Consider the following 23,257-nt stretch of genomic DNA (forward strand, 5'->3'; position numbering starts at 1 on the left):
AAATTCAAAGTAGATATAAAGATCAATATGCTTTAAAAATACAATTTTCTTGCTGGAGTTCATGCCTCAACACATGCACACCTTAAATGTATGCTTGAAGAGTAGTGACACATTCCCTACTTCTTTCTACTAACAGTGTTATTTGATCATAACCTAGGGAATTGAGATTCGCAATGGGTTAAAAAGTGACAAAACTACTTGACATTATTTTGTGTCTCTTCATTAAATTGATCAGCAACTTTTTTATCACAAAAAGACAAGTCATTTTCTTATTACCATATAATAACTTCATGAGAAAATTTTTTTTTCAAATATTAAAAATATGAGATGTGTGTATGGTGGAAACCTCTAAGCAGTATTTCTTGACTTAGATTGTAAAATGCTGACTTGGGTGCCAGTGTTTAGTGCATCATCATTGATGACACTAACATGATCTACCTCACATGCAGTGCTTGGGTACAGGCACATATGCATTTAGGAAAAAGATTCCTTATTTACATGCATTTAGAACTTATGGTTCCCTTTAAGAACATCATCTCTATGAGACACATGCTATTCAGTGTAAGACACACTACCTTCCAGGGGTCAAATTCCAGTTCCTTCCCAGCATTATTGGACCATGTGTCTACTTGTTGCAGAAGCACCTCATGGAGTGAGTGGGCCACAGCAAACACAGCATTATATAAGTTATAAGTTGTATCACTCATGGCCATTCCAGATGGTGTCCTAAATAACCATTTCAGTAGGGTTTCTGTTGAACAATACTTCAGTTTGTTACAATTAGATGATGGTAAAGAACACTTAAAATAAGTCCACCACAGTTTTGCAAGAGAAATTTCATTACTGTAGTTTGAAGGGTGCACTGTCTGCAGAAATTGTTTAAAACCAGATACCTCAGAATGCTGATGTGAGAAAATGAGAGTCCCATGTGGGGATTTAAGCAAGAAATCTCCTCTTACTGTGATCATATCAAATTGTGACACACTGACCCAGATTCTCCGAATGTCTAGAGATTGCCATAGGATAAAGTTCCACTTTAGATGAGATTCTTTGTCTCCATTAACGATCACAACTTTTGCTGATGATGTCATGATCTGGTTATAATACTTATTTAACATTTTAAAGTATAACATTGAATCTGTTGAGATCATAGTCACAAATGCTAAACAGACAATGTTTCTTTGCATCTCTCCTCTCCATTCAGAAAGAAATTGAATTCCATGGTCATCATCTGAAATGATCATCCCCACCCAGTTCCATTTGAAGTGAGCCACTAGCGATAGCATAGCTAGTGCTAGAGATGTGTCCTTGGGAGATATTTGGTAGAGATGAGGATTTCGTTCATGAATATTCAGGAGAGGTTGAAAATGACCATAGTAAAGCTGAAAGTCATAGAACATAAGCAACAATATGAAGATGTTGGAATGAATAACACTAAGTCTAAGTGTGCTAAGCAAATGTGGGGAGAATTAGAAAGTATGAATTCTTCATTTAATTATTAAGATCATATCTAATTTCTTGTGATTATCTAAACAAGTACAGATAACCTAAGTTTTCAGGTAAAACATTTCACAGTTCCCCCATGCCCATTTGTGATAAAGTTACTGTTTCCCCACAGAAAATATTTGAGTGTTTATGGTTTATGGATCAGAATAGGAACACACCCAGTACTTGCCCAGTACTAGTTGCTTTTGGCATCCAGAAAGTTAACTTGAAGGGAAAAAGTAATTCATTTAAAGTAATCCACTCGGTCTTACCTCTGGAGTTCTGGAGGTGTACCGGAGTGGCACAAGAATGGCAGATTTTCTCCACAGTGGTCCTGTAAGTACAATTAAGTATCTTCTCTGTTTTGTGCAGTAGTAGTTAGGAAAATGTTTTCTTCTTGAGGACAAACTGGTTTTTATATGACTAGCAATTGGATCACAGTTAATGTTAACTAGCAGAGAAATGTTTGGTAAAATATGAGGGTTCCTGTTGATTTCTTCCATGGCAAAATAAAGAGAGAATATCAAGTGGATGTTCTTTGGTGTCAACCTAAAAATAGAGGACACTATTCATGAGAGATTAGGTTCCAAACATGAAAATCTTAATCACATTTAGTGTGGATTTAGCACTGGATTATTTTTCCTAACCCATGGTTATGATGATGCACACAGGTCCTATTATTGTGGCATATTAGGATATGAGACATGGCAATGAATATAAGGATTTTAAAGGTTTTATTTTATTTCTTTGAGGTGGTTGGGGTATATTGTCTACCAGTAGGATTCTGTCATTTTGAAGTTTCCTACAATTCTACCCTGTTTTCTGTGAACACCATGAAAGTCATACAGAAAGTCTACAGAACAGAAAAGAAGTCCTGGCAAATACTGGATCTCCTCATACATTTATACTGTAATTCTAATACTTAACATATGTAGAAAATAGTTTGTTATTATCTGCTATCTAGATAGCTATCCTTTTTTTTTACATAGAGGCATTACTGGCCAATGTCATGACATTGCTATGGGTATGAGGAATATGTGTCAACAGTTCTGAAAATTCTAATGAGTCATAAATAATACAAATAGAATAATAATTATTACTTTCCTCCTTGCTTCCACACAGTTTTCTACTTTTCATTTTCTATTTGAGGCTATGAAATATTGAATGATATAAAGTTGGTTATAACTACAACTTTTTCCTTAAAGGAATGAGTTCTTTTCCCTTCACATGGACCCTTAGAGTGTACTGATTCATATCATCCTATACACTTAGGTGGGTATCACAGAACTGGCCCTGAGTCCTTGTATGTTCAGATTTGTTCTGATATGTCACAATTCTCTAATATATTCACTTGAGGTTTTGTCTTTCACTTAACATATTTTAACTGGTTATAACTGCTTTTATATAATTTTAGAGAGTTTGATAATCCTATTTAAGTTTATCATATCATTTCAGTATTTTGTGTGAGTGTTTTAACTTTTGCCTCATGTTCTATGTTTCCTGCCATGCTTTGTGACTATAGTACATAATCAAATAACTAGATATGATTTGTGTCTGTGAATGTGGTATTGAATTACTGAACCATCTATATTCCCTCTATTTTTCTGCTTTTCATACTTGAATAACTTTTTTCTGCCATGTCTTCTTCCTTTATCTCCTACAATTACTCCCTTTTTCCCCAGAAAGGCCTGTAGTTATTGCATATTTTCTAGGTCTTTGTCATTCTACACTGGAGATGTATATGTGTTGTTAAAAGTGAGTTCTTCAATTAACCCACTGCTATTACTGTTCTGTGAATGTTTAATATGTCAAATGATATAGGGCATTGTTTATAAATTAATTGTTTTGCTTCTTGAATCAATTCGTAGTTTCATATGGAAAGAAAGAAAAGTCCAGGATAGATTAAACAACCATAAATAATGTGATAACTCTTAGAGATATCATCATTCCTGATCTTACATTTTACTACACAGCTGTTATAAAAACAAAAACAAAAACAGCATGATATTGGCACAAAACAGACATTTTAGTCAATAGAATGGAATTGAAGACCAATACATAAGCCCATAGACCTATGGGTAACTGAGTTTTGATAAAGAAGCCAGAAATATACACTGGGAAAATTAGAAAGCATCTTCATAAAATGATGCTGGCCAAACTGTATAACTGAATGATAAAGAACACACATTTATCTATTGTTGCTGCAGGGCTTCTTTCCAGGTTCCCCAAGCCCCACAGTCCCACAATCCACTTATAAAATAATCACTCAGACGCTTATATCACTTATAAACTGTATGGTCGTGGCAGGCTTCTTGTTAACTGTTCTTTTATCTTAAATTAACCCATTTTTATAAATCTATACCTTACCACGTGGCTGGTGGCTTACCAGAGTCTTCACATGCTGTTTGTCCTGGCAGTGGCTGCAATCTCTCTCCCCTCAGCCTTCCGCTTCCCAGAATTCTCCTCTCTCCTTGTCCCACCTACTTCCTGCCTGGCCACCTACTTCCTGCCTGGCCACTGGCCATCAGTGTTTTATTTATATATAGAGCAATATCCACAGCAATCTATACCCTTCACAAAGCTTAATGCTAAGTAGATCAAAGACTTCAACTTAAGACAAGATACACTAAATATGATGAAATAAAAAATAAGGGAATAGTCTTGAACTCATTGGTACAGCAAAAGTGTCTTTGAACACAACACTGGCAGCCTAGAAACTCAATAAATTAGTTATATCTCATGAAACTGAAAAGCTTTTGTGTGGCAAAGAATGCCATCATTCAGACAGAGTGAAAGCAACAACAGGAGAAAAGCACTTTTTTTTGGGGGGGGGACAACTAAGCATCCAAGAGCATTAACATCTAAATTATATAAAGAAAACAAACAAACAAACAAAAGACAACTGGACATCAGAAGATAAATAACCTCATTAAAAATGTGGTACAGAATGGAGACATTCTGCTGGACTAGAGGCCATTCTTCCTGCCAGAACTCTAGGTAGGCCACCCATGCATGGACTTCCCCCAACCTCTCAGTGCTTGCCTACTCTACTGTCAATTGCTCCTTCCCTTCATGTCACCATATCCTGGCTTGCAATTCCAACAGAGGCACCTTCTTGACTAGAAGCCATGCTGGCCTCTAGAAGTCCAAGTAGGCAATCTTTCCATGGATCACCCATCCTTTCTCAGTGCCCAAATAACATAGCCCCTATCCATCCTGGCTCCTCCTCCTCACCATGTCCCAGCTCCTAATTCAGGCACAGGTCCCCTGTTTGACCAGAGGTCATGCCAGGCACCAATACTTCAGGTAGGGTGCCTTCCTGGGGATACCCCTGACTATCTTGGTTACAACCACCATATTCCAACCCACACCTTTCCTTATTGCCTTGTTTCAACCCCCAACTCAGGTTCTCTAGTGCAACAGTCATTGGAAATGATGTGTAAAGTGTTTCCTAAATCTATAATTTGTCATTATATGGATGATATTTTTTGATAGAGAATGAGACTCTTTAGCTTAGGGTTGCGGTTTTGAGCCCCATGTTGGGTATCAAGTATAGATGAATTTCTAAACAGTCTTATTAAATAAGAAACACAGAACCAAATACAGGGTTGATAGCTGAAGAGATCAGAGAAATAATGAATACCCACAAACTAACCTTAGTTCACCACATTGCCTTAGCTTCCCAAGTGAGTGAGTGACTCAGCTTCCTGTCTAAACTGTGCCTTTATTACCTTGCTGTTCTGTCTTCTAATTCTCTCTTAACCCAGCCACCTCACTTTCTTGTCACTGTCTGTCTATACAGACCTCCAGGTCTCTATGGTTGGTACTGGGTTTAAAGGCATGGATCACAATCCTTGGCTGTGTCCTTGAACACACAGAGACTCAGCCTGTCATGTGATTGGATTAAGGGTATGTTCTACCACTGCCTGACTTCTGGTTTTGGCTGGTTATGACCTCTGATCTCCAGGCAAACTTTATTTATTAACATACAAATAAAATATTACATTCTAGCACAAATAAAATATCACCATACTGGACAACAAATGTTATGGCTAGCTCTCCAGGACTTGATTATCCTAATTTTCTCAGAGTCCACCAAAGATCCGATTACCCCCAGACAACAAGAAATAGTGTAGAGAACATGATTCTTACAATCCCAAGAGGTAGGGTGGGTGGTTTTTGATCATTCAGTGGGATATGGATGTTTGTCATCATTTGGGGGGGTTGGTTACAAGTTGTTGTTGGTAATGGCCAGGAAAAAAGCTGAACAAAGGAGATTATATTCAAGGATCTCTTTCTGAAAAGAAAAAGGGGGATATGGAAAGGATAGAATACAAGGTTGGATTATTGAATCTCCTTTAAACTAAAAAGCAACTATTAATCTCAAATATTTTACATTGGTATGGATTTATTTTATTTTGACACAAATTTAAGGTTATTTTTGTTAGAACATACTCTATATATTTTTCTACTATTTACGATGGTTTTGTATATTGAAATAAAGGTAAGGTTATATTTATTATACTGTATATATGTTTCTACTATTATTTAAGGTATTGTACCTATACAGTTGATTTACCAATTTAATGTAAATATCTAGTCATTGAAAGTTATTATTACAAACTTCTTAGCATAACTAAGAAGTGTAGGTTAGCAGTTAGTCATATATAACAATCAAGCATGTAGTCATGTAAGGTATGCTCTCAAGGTCATACAGATATGCATTTTAGATAGACAGGTGGTCTTCAAACACTTCAAAGACTTACAGAATATGGCATTTAAGATGTTTAATAAACTAAGACTTTTCCTGACAGTGAGACATATATTCTCCTGGAAGGATGAATCTACTTTAAAAAAGGATGATGGGCATTGAAGAATCTCCATATGGAATTTGCTTTCATTGTGGCAAGGCTAACCATTTGGGCAAGAAACTGCCTTTGCTTTGACTGATAAAATATAAAAGTGTACTGCACAAACTGGACAAGCAGGACTCAAATTGATAAAACTGCCATACTTTGCAAAGACAAGGTGGGGCAGTTCTTCAAATTTCCTGCTACACAGAAAAGTCTGTTATCTATTCTAGGTCTTTTGGTTGAAGATGGTGCCCCATGTTGCGGAGGTAGCTTGGGTGACTGTCCAGGCAACTGACCATTTCTGTCATTTCTAACAGTTTTTGATGTTGCCTGCTGTGCACTTCCTGTTTACTCAGTTAATATTATATCAGAATCAGGTCTGTGATGGGGTTGAACTTGAGATAGTTACAGTTTTATAGTATGCCTTATCAAATACAGAAAAGAAACTCACAAAGGATGTATAAAATTTATAAGATTGAGAGACATAAACACTTAAATTTTTGTCAAAAATTATTTTAAGCCCTAAAAATAGTTTTGAGTTGATATTACCAGTTAGGATAAAACTTGGACTCACCAAATAGGGTAGATAATAGAGTATTTTCTCTAAAATTGCCACATACAAGTGAAGTGGGCATTGTGAAGTAAGTCTTTCATGTGGCCCATGTTGCCACCAAAGGCCACATGGAGCCTGGGGGCTGGGCCACTTCTTGGTGACTAGGGTCTATGCTGCTGCCAGAATCATTCTGCTCTGAGTGGCTGGGGCTTCTCCCTGGAGACAGGATATCTAATGGGCTAAGTGGCTGCCTGGGGCCATGTCTGGGTCAGTGGTCAAACTACAGCTGGGGTCTGTGTCAAAGTCTATTGGCTAGATTGTCACTAGCATCCACATGGAGGCCTGGGTCACAGTCTGTGGCCTTGTTAGTGTCTGAGAGCCACACTGCCAATGGGGCCAGTGATGATTTGAATGACCTGTACTGCCACTTGAGGCAATGGTGACATCCAGACCAGGCTACTGCTGTCTGGGTCTGTGGTCCTATCATGGCTGGGGTCTATGCCGAAGTCTGAGTCCAATTTTGCCACCAATTGTAACATAGAAGCCCAGGGCTAGTGCTACAACTTGAGGCTTTGGTGATGTCCTGGACCAGACCCATCCTGACTTGAGTGGCCAGTGCTTCAACCCAGAGACAGAATGTCATTTGCATCAAAGCTACTGCTGAGGGTCATGTCTGGGTCCACATTCTTTTTTTTTTTTTGTTTTTTTTCGAGACAGGGTTTCTCTGTGTAGCTTTGTGCCTTTCCTTGAACTTGCTTGGTAGCCCAGGCTGGCCTCGAACTCACAAAGATCCACCTGCCTCTGCCTCCCAAGTGCTGGGATTAAAGGCGTGTGCTACCACCGCCTGGCTGGGTCCACATTCTAACTACAAATGGGGTCTGTGGTGATTTCTGTGGCCCATGTCACCTTGGGCCCATAGGAAATGTGAGTTGAAATCAGAGGGCCATGCTGAGCCAGCTCTGCCCTTGACTGGCACAGGGAAATCTGGCTTTACCTTACACTGAACACTGTAGCTAGAGAGCTGGCTCTGGAGAGCTGGCCTCTGCACTTGGGAGGGCTGGCTCCACCTTTCACCACAAGGAGGGTGACCTGACCCTGAGGTCATGGGCAAAGGGGAGATGGCTCTGCCCCCTCACTTGAGGTGGCTGGACCCAGTGGCTAGACTGACCAGCTTAGTTATCACCCAGGCCCAGGCTGGGTGTTGGGTTGTCCCACCCTAACATACTCTATTAAGGATCTGTTGCAACTCATGAAGTGACTGGTCCTGTTGAACAATACCTGCAGGATCTCCATGACTTGGGGGGTGGCCATAGGTTATCACAGAGGCATTTTCATGAGGATCTAGTGTAGATAGTGTACCTGAAACCAGATGCCTTGAACTAGACCAGTGACTCATTGCAATGAACATTTGTTAGTAAAGTTGATCAAACAAAAGGGTGTGCTGTATGACATACTGGGGCTCCTAATGCCACCAGGATGAATAAAGAGGTGTTGGATAGGCAGGACAGTAGGAGAAGTAGAAGTGAAGAGGGTTTTTCTTTTTGGTTTGTTCTTGTTTTTGTTTGTTTGTTTTCATACTTGGTTTGTTTGGATTTTGAAAACTTTTCTTTTGTGGGGGCACTTTGCAGGGGTGAGTGGAAGATATGAGGGACCAAGAGGTGTGCAGAATTGTGGTATATAAGGTGAAACTCTCAAAGAAGCAATAAAGAACTTAATTGAAAAAAGACCTAAACTAAGAACAATAAAAATAGAACAGGAACTATCCAAGCTCAAAGATCCAGAAAATATATTTAACAAAACCTTCAAAGAAAATTCCTCAAACCTAAAGAAGGACACACCTATAAAGTTGCAAGAAGGTTGTAGAACACCAAATACATTGGTCAGGAACATAAAGTCCCCCACCACATAATAATAAAAGCACTACACATACAGAACAAAGAAAGAATCAAAAGCTGCAAGGAAAAAAGTAAGTAACATATAAAGGCGAATCTGTTAGAATTACACCCCACTTCTCAAGGGAGACTTTAAAAGCTAGAAGGGCTTTGAAAGATGTCCTGCAGATTCTAAGATACTACAGATGCCAACCCAGACTACCACTATACCCAGCAAAACTTTCAGTCACCATAGCTTGTCATCTGCAAGTACATTACTGTTGTTAGCTTGTTTCTTTTTGTTTTTGTGGGAGTCCTAACAGTGGACTGGGGATATCTGACTCTTTTGCCTGCCCTTAGGACTCCTTTCTTTCTATTGGATTGTCTTGCTCAGCCCTGATGTAAGGGTTTGTTCCTAGTCGTATTATAACTTGTTGTGTTGTCTTTGGCATATATTCATGGGAGGCATTTTCTTTCTGAATGGAAATTGAAGAGGAATGAATAGTGGGAGAGAGGACATGAGGAAGAGGAAATGGGAGGAGTTGATCAAGGGGAAACTGTGCTCAGGATAAATTGGATGTAATAATACTAAATAAAGAGAAGAAAGAAAAAAAAGAAATTATGCCAAAAATGTAGTACAGATCTAAAAAGGATTCTTGATAGTGATAACACAAAAGTCTGAGAAATACATAAGGAAATATTAAAAATCCTTAGTCATTAGAGAAATGCAAATCAAAAGTACTTTGAAATTTGATCTATTAGTCAGAATGGCCATCACTAACTAAACAAATGACAACTCATGGTACGAGAATGCAGAGTAATAGTAACACTCATTTGTGCTGATGGGAGTTCAAAATTTTACAGCACTATAAAAATCAGTATGTAATTCCTCAGAAAACTTGGTATAGATCTACATCAAGCTGTACTACCTGTCTTGATCTGGATTTTTATGGCTGTGATGAAAAACCATGACAAAAAGCAAGTTGGGAGCTGGGAGGTGGTGGCACACACCTTTAATCCCAGCACTTGGGAGGCAGAGGCAGGTGGATCTCTGTGAGTTCGAGGCCAGCCTGAACTACACAGTGAGTTCCAGGAAAGGCATAAAGCTACACAAAGAAACCCTGTCTCAAAAAAAGCAAGTTGGGGAGGAAAGGGGTCGTTTGTCTTACAATTCCATATCCTTATTCATGATAGAAGAGATTCATAGCAGGTACTAAAACAGGCAGAAACTAATAGGCATGGAGTGGTGCTGCTTACTGGCTTGCTTCTTATGGCATACTTAGCCTGTTTTCTTATATTCTCTGTGACTACCAGCCCAGGGATGGTTCCATCCACAATGCCTTGGGCTTTTCCCACCAATCACTAATTAAGTAAATGCCCCACAGGTGTGCCTTTAGACCAGTACAATGGCAACATCATCTTAATTGTGGTTCTTTGCTCTCAGATGGCTTTAGATTGTGTCAAGTCAACATGAAACTATCCAGCACACCACTCTTGGACATATACCCTGATGACTTTACATCCTACTATGGGAGATACCTTCTCAACCATGTTCATTTTGTGGAAATCCAAAATAGCGTAAGCATCCTAAAATACATACATGTATGAAGGCAATCTAAATGAAATTGCCAAATAATGAGGAGACCAAGACTACCAGACATCTTTCATCACCCAATGAGGCTTCATTTGGTGCCAGAAAATGGGTTGAATCCTAGGAAATAGTTAACCAAAGGGACACCATGGGAACTCCCAAACTACCCATGCTGTTGCCAAGCCTTCTTGCTATAAACTGATAGTAAGGCCCTATGACTGAAGATGATATCTACCCAGCTCTTGAAGATGAAGTCAAGCGATTGCTTACCTAAAGACTTCATATTGACTGACTACTTGAAAATATTTTATATGCTACCAAAAGAGAAAGCTAAACACTAACCTAATTACAAACCTTTAGATCTATAATGGTGACCTGCCTGAAAGATGTGCTAGTGTAATAGTGGCACAAAGCTCATGGGAGTAAAAAGATAATATATGATTTTGTTTAAGTCTCATTTCAAAAGATTTGATGTTGCAACATAGCAATAAAAACACTAAAAATGCAGAAGAAGAAAGAATATTAAAAGCTGCAAAGGAAAAGGCCAAGTCACATGTAAATGCAGACAAACTAAAATTAAACATAACTTTAGGGTCAATGGAAACCCTAAAATCTAGAAGGGTTTGTACATATATGCTGCAGACTCTAAGAGACCACTGATTGATGGAGTATGCAAATATACACAGTAGGCAAGAGCAATATTTATAAAACCAACCCACCAGAAAATAACCTTCAGGTGGAGGAAACTCATGAGCAAGGGATATAAGAAATATTACCTATGAATAGCTGACTGCTTCTGTCTTTAATTCTCTTGTGTGATATCATGGTACCCCTCTAAAATAGACATGGTACTTGTCCCATAACCTTGACAGTGTGTTCTTCATTGTCTTGGCACAATTATGCCTGTGCATTGATAGAAGGATGAATTCTTCCAACACTGCATATTTCTGTTGAATAAAATAAGCCCTAATAGTTCAGCTTTTGTTCCACAATATGATGAGAAACTCAGAAGCCTGTTCTCTATCATTAGCTCACTGACAGTGCAAATTGGTCAGATAAAGTGTCTCTGTGGAGAGACCACCAGTTGGACTTTCACAGATTATACTCAAGGATGGAGTTACAGAATGTTCAATTTTGCTGAATCAAAGTCTTTTGGGGCACATAAGTGACTTAAATTGCCCTGAGCTTAACCCCAACTGGACCAGTTGATAATGCACAGACTGGCATCTGGCAGAATTCCCTAAGCAATTAGCATTTTAAATATACTTTTAACCTCAGTTTATGTTACAAGATTTTAGGCTCAGCTTACTAACTGTTTATGTTTAAGTCCTGGATGTTATGTGGATAGCAGACAATTAATGAGTTAACTTAAACTAGTCTGGAGGGAATCACATTTAAGCCTAGTTACTGTGGGAGAAGCTCCACAGACTGCCAGAATTTCAGGAAGGTGGCCTGGTCTCTCAGTCTTAAAAAAAGAAGCTACAAGGTTTTGTCTTTGTGTTCTGAGGCTACATATAGGACAGAAAATGCATTTTTGGATCTAAGATGTTTTTCTGTGTCAGCCTTTGGAGAAAGTGCTGATGTGAATCGGCTTCCTTGTTTTTTTTTTTTTTAAACACAGGTCACCACGGTTACACACAGGTGATTTGTGTTTGTACATTGACTAATCAGAAACCACTTCCAGTGTTGGCTGTGCCCTGGGTCAGAAGAAACTTGTGCTTTTTTCTTTTTGCTGATCATAAAATATTATCCTATAGTATTAGTTACACTCAAGAAATGTGGAATAGTACATGGTTTCTTTACTTCTTCCTTAGAATTCTCAAGTTTATCTTTTTCCTCTGTAACCCCTGTAAACTCTCCCTTTAAGAGATAATATTACAAGCAAAACTTTTACTGCAGGTGCAGCTGGTCACTAACCATAGCTGACAAGTTTACGCTGCTTGTGTCTCTTACCCTATTTACAAAGAAATGCTTTGTGACCCTGAGAAATAGCCTTGTAACCTTTTTGATTGCCAAAGTGTGCTGTAGTATATGTATATAAGCTATGGAAATTTGAAGCTGGGGAAAAGTAGAATAGGAAAATCAGTAAATATAACTAAACTGAAAGGAAAAAATAACAGATGACAATATTATTAGATGCCAAAATAGCCTTTATCAAAATACAACACCCCTTCATGATAAAAATCCTGAGAAGATTAGGTATACAGGGGACATACTGACTTAATAAGTATAAGCATAATAAAGGCAACTTAGAGTAAGGCTGTAGTCAACATCAAATTAAATAGAGAGAATGTTAAAGCAATTACACTAAAGCATGACAAGTTTGTTCAATCTCTCCATATCCATTCAATATAATTCTTCATGTTTTAGCTACAGCAATGAGACAACTGACGTAGATCAATGGCATACAGATTGGAAAGTAAGAAGTTAAAATATCCTTATTTGCAAATAATATGACAATATACATAAAAGACTCTCAAAATTCCACCAGGGAACTCATACAACTATTACACACTTTCAGAAAAGCAGGTTGATACAAGATTAATTAAAAAAAAACTCAATAGCCTTCCTATATGTAAATAACTAATGGGGTAAGAAAGAAAACAAGGAAACAACATCTTTCACAGAGGCCTTAAATAATATTAAATATCTTAGAGTAGCTCTAATTGAGCAAGTAAAAGACCTGTATGATAAAAAATTTCAAGTATTTCAAGAAAGATATTGTGGAAGATATCAGAAGATGGGAAGATCTCCCATGCTCATGGATTGATAGGATTAACATAGCAAAAATGCCCATCATCCCAAAAACAATGTACAGAGTTAATACAGTATCCATCAAAATTTCAACACAATTCTTTTCAGACTTTGAAAGAAAATTCTGAACTTCATATGAAGAAACAAAAATACCAGGAAAGCTAAAACAATCCTGAACAATAAAAGAACTGGTAGAAATATCCAGAATATATAAGGAACTCAAGAAATTAGACATCAAAAGGACCAACAGTCCAATTGAGAAATGGGCTTTAGAACTAAACAGAGAATTCTCAACAGAGGAATTCCAAATGGCTGAAAGACATTTAAGGAATTGCTCGACTTCCCTAATCATCAGGGAAATGCAAATCAAGACAACTCTGAGATACCACCTTACACCTGTCAGAGTGGCTAAGATCAAAAACACTGAAGACACTTTATGCTGGAGAGGATGTGGAACTAGGGGAACTCTCCTCCACTGCTGGTGGGAATGCAAGCTTGTACAACCACTTTGGAAATCAATATGGCGCTTTCTTAGAAAATTGGGAATCAATCTCCCCCAAGATCCAGCTATACCACTCCTGGGCATATACCCAAGAAATGCTCAATCATACCACAAGAGCACTTGCTCAGCTATGTTCATATCAGCATTGTTTGTAATAGCCAAAACCTGGAAACAACCTAGATGCCCTTCAACTGAAGAATGGATAAATAAATTGTGGCACATATACACAATGGAATACTACTCAGCAGAGAAAAACAACGACATCACACGGTTTGCAGGCAAATGGATGGATCTAGAAAAAATCATCCTGAGTGAGGTAACCCAGACTCAGAAAGACAAATATGGTATGTACTCACTCATAGGAAGATGCTAGATGTGGAACAAGGATGACTAGACTGCTACTCACATCACCAGTGAGGCTACCTGGAAAATGGGACCCCAAAAAAAGACACGGAGAAATGGACAAGATCTACATGAATAGCCTGGTCATGAGTGGGAACAATGAAGGGCGACAGTCGAGGGAAAGAGTGGGAGATCCTAGCTGGATCAAGAAAAGAGAGGGAGAACAAGGAATAGGAGACCATGGTAAAAGAAGACCACATGAGAAGGTGAGAAGGGGAGGAAGCAGAGAGCTAGGGAGGCCCACGAAGATCCACAAAGATACCCCCTCAAAAGACTGCTGGCAATGGTCGCGAGACGGCAGGAACTGACCTACTCTGGTGATGGGATGGCCAGACACCCAAATAGTGGTGCCATAAACCCCATCCAAGGACTGAGGAATCTGAAGGCAGACATCCACGGCTGGTCCCCTGGTGGAGCACTGGGAGTCTAATTAGTGAGTAAGAAGAGGATTTATATGAGCGAGAATTGTTGAAGCCAAGGTTGGATAAAGCACCGGGACAAATAACCAAATGAATGGAAGCACAGGATCTATGAACCAAAGGCTGAGGGGCCCCCAACTGGATCAGGCCACCTGAACGGGTGAGACAGTCAGTTGGCTTGATCTGTTTGGGAGGCAGCTGTGCATTGGTGCCAGGTCCTGGGCTCGTTGCATGAGTTGGCTGTTTGAATCCTGGGACTTATGCAGGGACACTTGGCTCGGTCTGGGAGGGGGGAATGGACCTGCCTGGACCGAGTCTACCAGGTCAACCCCGGTCCTCGGGGGAGACCTTGATCTGGAGGAGGTGGGAATGGGGGGTGGGCTGGGGGGAGGGGTGGGCGAGAGGGGGAGAACAGGGGTTTCTGTGGCTATTATGTTGAACTGAATGGTGTTATAAAATAATAAAAAAAAAAAAAAAAAAAAAAAAAAAAGAAATATGACCATCCCAGATTTGTAGTTGTACTACAGAGCTATAGTAATTAAAAACACATGGTATTGGTGTAAAAACTGACATGATGATTGATAGAATCTAACTGAAGAACAGACACATGTTCAGACACACATGGATAACTGATTTTTGATAGAAAAGCCGGAAACATGTACTGAAAAAAGACAGCATCTTCAGCAAATGGTGCTGGTCTAATTGGATGTCAGTATGTAGCAGCATGTGAATATTTATCACCCTGCACATAACTCAAGTCCAAGTGGATCAAAAACTTCAACAGAAAACCAGAAACATTGAACCTAATAGAAGATAATCTGGGGCACAGCCTTGAGTGCATAGGCACGGGAGATTACATTATGAACAGAACTCCAATAGCACAGGCCCTAAGTTCAACAATTAACAAATGGAACCTCATGAAACTGAAAAGCTTAAAAAGGCAAAGTACATCATTAATTGGACAAAGAGGCAACCTACATATTGGGGAAAGATTTTTACCAATTCCACATCTGATAGAGGTCTAATATTCAAAATACATAATGAACTCATGGAACTTGATAATAAAAAAACATATATTACAATTAAAAATGTGAATCAGATCTAAACAGAGAATTCTTAATAGCGGGATTTCAAATGGCTGAGAAACACTTTATGAAATATTCAACATCCTTAACCATCAAGACAAGGCAAATCAAAACTTCTGTGAGATTCCATCTTACATCTGTCAGTATGGCCAAGCACAAATACACAGGTAACATCTCATGCCTGCAAGGATGTGGAGTAAGGGAGCACTTCTCCATTGGTCATGGTAGTGCAAACTTGTAGAGCACTGTGAAAATAAATATGGTGTTTTTTTTTTTTCAGAAAATTGGGAACCAATCTCCCTCAAGATCCATTTTCACCACTCTTGGGCATATTTTGAAAGGACACTCCAACCTATCACAAGGACACTTGCTCAATTATGTTCACTGTGACTTTATTCACAATATGCAGAAACTGGAAACAATCTAGATATGCCTTGACCTAAGAATGGATAAGAAAACTATTTTATGATAAAGAAATGTTTACAAAATGGAGTATTACTCAGCCATTAAATGTGACAAAATAAAGTCTGCAGGCATTCAATGGAACTAGAAAAAATTATCCCGAGTGAGGTAACCCAGATCCAGAAAGACAAATATGGCATGTAGTCACTTATAAGTGGATATTAGTTGATTAAATGATAACCAATCTACAATGTCCAGATTCAGAGAGGTTATGTAAAGAGGACAGGTATATAGGGAACCCATGATCTTCCTTGGGAAGAGGAAATAGGATAAATTTTGTGGGTCTGGTGGTTAATGTGTATGGGAAGAAGAAGGTCAGGGTGAAAGGATGGAGGGAAACAGGAGTGATATGTGGAATCGACAAGCTTTTTCATTTGTTTTGGAAATAGTGCAGTGGAAACATCTTTGAATCTTTAAGATTGATTCTAGTGAGGACTCCTTCTAAGGGAGAATATAGAGTCTTAAGTGGCCATATTTTAAAACCAGACAAGGCTTCCAGTTATGGAATTGGGCTGCGTTTGCTTGTATTGTTGGTTGAGGGGGTCCTGTGGAGATCTCCAAACAACCCAGGATAATGCCTATATAGAATAATGCTCTCTGAAAACTGATTTTGGGACCCTATTGCCCAGGAAAATGCACTCACAGCTCATTGAACATGGAGAGGTTTAGCTGGAGCACACATGGAGACTTTACTTCTACATTCTATTCTCTTTGGTGCAGAAAGGTACCCTTGAGGCTACAGAAAAAATGAAGCCATAACACTCTTCCACCTCTCATCTTTCTTGCCTGCAAGATGTGCTTGTACAATGATGGCACAGAATTTGAGGGAGGGCCAACCAATGTTTGGAATAACTTGAGGCCCAGGCCAGGACATGGAGTCCATGTTCTACACTGCCTGGATGGCTAGGATCTAGAGACTGGATAACCCAGAGACCCAGGGTAGGACCAAAAACATCTGGGGAAAAAATCTCCTGATGATATTATATTATACTCAAGACTGGTGCCTTGTCCAGTTGCCATCAGTGAGGCTTCCTTCATCAGCAGATGGGAGTGCGTAAATATATCTATATATCCACCGCCAGATATTATGCTGAGAGAGAGAGAGAAGAGAGAGAGAGAGAGAGAGAGAGAGAGAGAGAGAGAGAGAGAGAGAGAGAGAGAGAGAGAGAATCTAACTCGGAGGTCCCAACAAATTCCTCCACTCTGAGCTCAAGAAATTCTACAGAAGAGAAAACAGAAAAATTCTAGGAACCAGAGGAGATAGAGGATCCCAAAAGAACAAGTCCTTCTGAATCAACTAACCAGGTTTCACATTGGGTCAGAGAAACAAGCAACAGCATGATGACTGCATGGTTCTGCATTAGGTACTCTGTGTATATGTTATATCTGTTAGCGTGGTGAATTTATGAGAATCCCAACAGTGGGAGCAGGTGTATCTCTAACTCTTTTCCCTGCTCTTTTCATTCTAATGGGTTTTCTTGTGCAGCCTCAGAATGAGGGTTTTTGCCTTGTCTTCATGTATCTTGTTTTGTCTTGTATGGCTCATTTTTCTTGGAGGTCTTATCTTTTCTGAAGAGGAAACAAAGTGGAGTGGAAAAGGGCTGGAGGAGAGGTTCTGGGAGGAGTTCAGGAAGAGAAAACTGTGGTTTGGGATGTATTGTATGAGAGAATAATCTGTTTTCAATAAGATAAAAGAGATGAAAATGTAGAATCAATAAAACATAAAATATATGCAGCAGAAATCATTTATAGTCAGGGAATGACCTTCCATCAGGGAATCATGACTGAATTGGTAACTTTAGCAGTCCTCTCTTAAATGTTAGCTGGTACCACAGGAACACCTTTTTATTCTACCAATTGAAAAGGGAATTAAGAAATGATTGCTTGCAGCGGCATCTCCTCTTCTAACAAATGCACAAATTGTGTACTAGGATAAGCACGTGCTTTCTAAGTTTCCAACATAGAACTTTGAAAAATGTCCTGACGTTGTTAATACAACAAAATGTATTTATTCATAAGAAACAGAATGTAAAGGAAAGCATAAAATTCTTATAGTGAACAGAAATAGCATTCTCATCCCTGATTTCAACTGCAGGAGTCATAGAACACATGATTATGAAATTATGACCGAATTTTTAAACAAAATCTGTGTATCTTTTCAACAGATGCAACTAAAACTCAGGGCAGACATACCACATTCCAACTGCAGGAATTGGGTATCCATGCTGATGGATGAAGCACTAGCAGGCGGATAAACACCATCTTACTGTAGTCTCTGTGAAATAAACTCAAAGATGTGTTTGGTACTATGTTTATGAGAGATATCACATGATTTGATTGGGCATTGTCATATTAAGGGAATCTTCCTAGGAGCATGGTAGACAGTGTGGGCCATTCATTTAGCTTCTGCCTGGAAATGTTGACTCAAGGGTGATTAAAAAAAAACAAGCTACAAACTTCCCCATTAATCATTAGATATAGGGAGATAACCAGCAGTAAAACATGAAATAAATTTGGATTATATCCTAGAGTTGGGAGGGCAAAAGAGATTGAGAACACATAGAGTCATGTTCTATTTCTCAGTACCCCTAGAATAATCATCTTCCATGATCAACTAAAATTAATGAATGAAAGATGTACTTACTTCTTGTCTAGATTCCCAGTGAAATGATCATTCTTCACATATCCATGCTTTGTGTAAATAGAAAATAAACAATCAAGCTCTTCATCTCCTTCCTGGTTTCTTTTGTCTTTTGTTCTCCAGAAGCACTTGGGGTCAGTCAAACTGCAGAAAATGAGGAAAAGCTTCAGGACCAAAAAGACAAAGATCAAAGAGAGCATCTTTGTCATGTCTGCAAGAGAGGAGCCTGAGTGAAGTGCAGCATGAAGAGTCAGACAGAAACCCATGTATCAATTATGCATTAACACACTTAGGTGTCTCTTTTTATTACTGTAGTTACTAGTAAAGAATGCATGTACTTCTCTCAGTCATGTTTTTCAGCCCACTGTTTAGCTCTGGAGGATTCTTAAGCACTCTGTGTCCTGAGGCCCTGCATCTGAGTTCCTATATCCAGGTGACAAATAAGGGGTAATAATTTTGTTTATGATTATCTTTCCCTCCATATCCCTTATGGTTCCATCTGTTTCAGTAGACACGAAGGCCCCAAACATGATTCCTCTTGGGCAAATTTGCTAAAAAGCCTAGTTCATCAAACTGATTCTCTAATTACCATTTGAATTGTTGACTTGGATTATATCAGATATTTCAAATGAGTTTTGAGATGGAAGTGTAAGAAATAGTTATTCCTAGATAGAGCTTACTACAGACATATAGGCACTATGAACAATAATGTTCATGATTGGAAATAGTATGATTACATATTTGCTATCATGTATCGATAGAACATGCACTGTATAAATCACACACATTTGAGTATCTGCTAGTGCACACAATTCCATGGAGCAACCTGTGTTAGAATTTCAATCATCACTCTGAATCCAGAGCTTTTCATCACTACCTGAATATCAAGGCTAGAAAGAAAACTGCTTATTAGAGTTCTACCACATGACCAAGACCTCAGTTCCCATGGACGTGTATTTTGTGATCAGCTATTTCTACATCTACAGCATTGATTTCTTCCATTTTAATGCTTACATTTGAATAGTATGGCAGCTGAGAATTAACTCTATAATTGATGGATAACCACTTCTGATTCCAATTTCCCAGTGAGAAATTGTGTGCCATTGTTTCGTTACAGAATATATGTAGCCAAGAAGGTAGTGCATTGATGGGTTTTATATGAACTTATTTTTTAAATTAATAAGGGACATTTGAGAAATTGTCACTAATGCAAAGCAATTGCATTTGCTTCTAGATGATGTACCCCAAAATACTGAATCTTATGCTGCATAGGTTTTAATACATTAATGATAAACTCAGAGTCACTAATAGTGTGAATATGTAGCATTAAAGAAAGGGAATTAAAAACACTTCGTCTTGATATGCTACCCCACAATGAACCCAGATTAGACTTCTCTACTTTTTTGCCTTAGTCTTCTTTCATTTCTGTTTGTTTGTGGTGTGAGTCTTAATCTGTTCTTGATTGAATGCTGTTTTGTAAATCAGTCAGTCTTTCTGTCTGTCTGTCTGTCTTTCAGTGCCTGTGTTTCTATAACTCTAACAATAGGCTTTGCTCTGTCTTTTTGTGAGCAGCTCAGACAGCATCACATCAGGGAAGGAATGCAAGATTCTTTACAGAAATTGTAGTGTTTTTACAAGAAATTAAATCATTGACTTTAATTGATCCCAGTTGATCTAGACAACAAAAAATGATAGGATTCAATACACATATGTGTCTTCCATACCCTTAGATATAAGGTAACTTTTGACTTATTTTCTGGTGCTTGAATTTCTAACCAGAAAATGAATTACTTTAGGTCCAGTAACCTGGAAGTGTACATAGCTTAAAATTAAAGTTATTCATAAGCTTAGAATGCAAAAGCTGATTACATGGGAATTCCAAGGCATGTAAGGTATGATGTACTATTGTCTTTATTTATTTATATATTTTTTAAATTTTATAATTAATTTAATTTTACATATCAGCCATGGTTTCCCCTGTTCTCCCTCCTCCCACACCCCCCAGCATCCCCCCAGTCATTCCCTATTCCCTCCTCCTCCAAGGCAAGGACTCCACTGGAGATTCAGCTCAACTTAGTAGATTCAGTTGAGGCAGGTCGATTCCCTTTTTCCCTTCACCTAGGCTGAGCAATGTGTCCCAGCATAGGCCGTAGGTTCCAAAAAGCCAGTTCATACACTAAGGACAGTTCCCGGTCCCACTACCTTTGGGCCTCCTAAATAGTTCAAGCTAATCAACTGTCTCACTTATCCAGAGGGCCTGATCCAGTTCCATTGGGGCTCCTCAGCTATTGGTTCACAGTGTTTCATGTGTTTCCACTAGTTTGGCTATTTGTCCCTGTGCTTATTTTAATCATGGTCTCAATATCTCTTGCTCATATAATCCTTCCTCTCTCTCACTGATTGGACTCCTGGAGCTCCACCTAGGGCTTGGCCATGGACTCTGCATCTGCTTCCATCAGTCACTAGATGAGAGATCTATCATGACATTTGGGGTATTTGACCATTCAATCACCAGAGTAGATTAGTTCGGGCTTTCTCTTGACCATTGCCAGTAGTCTATTGTAGAGATATCTTTGTGGATTTTTGGGGACCTCTCTAGCACTTTGCTTCTTCCTATTCCCATGGGGTCTTAATTTATCATGGTATCTTTCTTTGTTCTCCCTCTCTGTTCTTGATCCAGTTGGGATATCTAGTTCCGCTAAGCTCTCTTGACCTAGGCCCTTGTCCTTTATTACCACCCCCCCACGTCCAGTTTGCTCATGTAGCTCTCATCTACATTTCTCTGTCATTGGGCAATCGCTGTGTCTTTCTTAGGGTTCTCTTTTCTAGGAAGCCTCCCTGGAGTTGTGAGTAGCAGTCTAGTCACCCTTTGCTTTACATCTAGTATCCACTTATGAGTGAGTACATACCATATTTGTCTTTCTGAGTCTGGGTTACCTCACTCAGGATGATTTTTTCTAGATCCAGCCATTTGCCTGCAAACCTCATGATGTCATTGTTTTTCTCTGCTGAGTAGTACTCCATTGTGTATATGTACCACATTTTATTTGTCCATTCTTCCTTTGAAGGTCATCTAGGTTGATTCCAGATTCTGGCTATTATGAACAATGCTGCTATGAACATAGCTAAGCATGGATCTTTGTGGTATGATTGAGCATTCTTTGGGTATATGCTCAAGTGGGATAGCTGGATCTTAAGGGAGATTGATTCCCAATTGTCTAAGAAATTACCATATTGATTTCCAAAGTGGCTATACAAGTTTGCATTCCACCAACAGTGTAGGAGTGTTCCTCTTCCTCCACATCCTCTCCAGCATAAGCTATCTTTAGTGTTATTGATCTTAGCCATTCTGACCTGTGTAAGGTGGTATCTCAGAGTCATTTTCATTTTCATTTCCCTGATGATTAGGGATGTTGAACAATTCCTTAAATGTCTTTCAGCCACTTGAGCTTCCTCTGTTGAGAATTCTCTGTTTAGCTGTATAGCCAATTTTTTACTTGGATTGTTGGGAATTTTAATGTCTAACTTCTTGCGTTCTTTATATATTCTGGATATCAGCCCTCTGTCAGTTGTGGGGTTGGTGAAGATCTTTTCCCATTCTGTAGTCTGAGACTTTGTCTTGCTGACTGTGTCTTTTGCTCTACAAAACCTTCTCAGTTTCAAGAGGTCACATTTATTAATTGTTTCTCTCAGTGTCTGTGCTTCTGGTGATATATTTAGGAAGTTATCGACAGTGCCAATGCATTCAAGACTACTTCCTACTTTCTCTTTTATCAGGTTCAGAGTAACTAGATTTATGTTGAGGACTTTGATCCACTTGGACTTAAGTGTTGTGCAAGGTGACAGATATGGATCTATTTGCAACCTTCTACATGGTGACATCCAGTTATGGCAGCACCATTTGTTGAAGATGCTTTCTTTTTTCCATTGTACAGTTTTGGCTTTTTTGTCAAAAATTATATGTTCATAGGTGTGCGGGTTAATGTCAGGGTCTTCAATTCAATTCCATTGGTCCATATGTCAGTTTTTATGCCAGTATCAAGCTGTTTTTATTACTGTAGCTCTATAGTAGAGCTTAAAGTAAGGGATCCTGATGCCTCCAGAGGTTGTTTTATTATACTGGATTATTTTGGCTATCCTGGATTTTTTGTTTTTCCATATGTAGTTGACCATTGATCTTTCCAGGTCTGAGAAGAATTGTGTTGGGATTTTGATGGGGATTGCATTGAATCTGAGATTGCTTTTGGTAAGATTGCCATTTTTACTATGTTAATTCTCCCTATCCATGAGCATGGGCGATCCTTCCATTTTCTGACATCTTCTTCAATGTATTTTTTGGGGGACTTAAAGTTCTTGTCATATAGGTCCTTCACTTGCTTCGTTAGTGTTACCCCAAGGTATTTTATATCATTTTTGGCTATTGTAAAAGGTGATGTATCTCTGATTTCCTTCTCAGCCTGTTTGTCAATTGTATATAGGAGGGCTACTGACTTTTTTTAGTTAATCTTGTATCCTGCTACATTGCTGAAGGTGTTTATAAGCTGTATGAGTTCCTTGGTCAAATTTTCGGGGTTGCTTTTATATGCTATCATATCATTTGAAAATAGTGAAAGCTTGTCATCTTCCTTCCCAATTTGTA

The 23,257-nt window shown here is 38.8% G+C and overlaps 1 protein-coding gene across 1 annotated transcript in view; it reads right to left on the minus strand.

Annotated features, from left to right (window-relative positions):
• The window catches only part of LOC102918310 (vomeronasal type-2 receptor 116-like), a 34,626-nt gene extending 15,799 nt beyond the window's left edge, over positions 1-18,827 (minus strand). The window contains exons 1-3 of the mRNA XM_006990773.3: positions 18,622-18,827; positions 1,758-2,034; positions 576-1,382 (exon numbers count right to left, since the gene is read on the minus strand). Of these exons, the coding sequence (XP_006990835.3) occupies positions 576-1,382; positions 1,758-2,034; positions 18,622-18,827 (1,290 nt within the window). The remainder of the gene's footprint in view (positions 1-575; positions 1,383-1,757; positions 2,035-18,621) is intronic.
• Positions 18,828-23,257: the final 4,430 nt, after the last annotated feature.

Source organism: Peromyscus maniculatus, chromosome 1 (assembly GCF_049852395.1).
Source record: "Peromyscus maniculatus bairdii isolate BWxNUB_F1_BW_parent chromosome 1, HU_Pman_BW_mat_3.1, whole genome shotgun sequence".
In the NCBI taxonomy this organism is placed as follows: domain Eukaryota; kingdom Metazoa; phylum Chordata; class Mammalia; order Rodentia; family Cricetidae; genus Peromyscus; species Peromyscus maniculatus.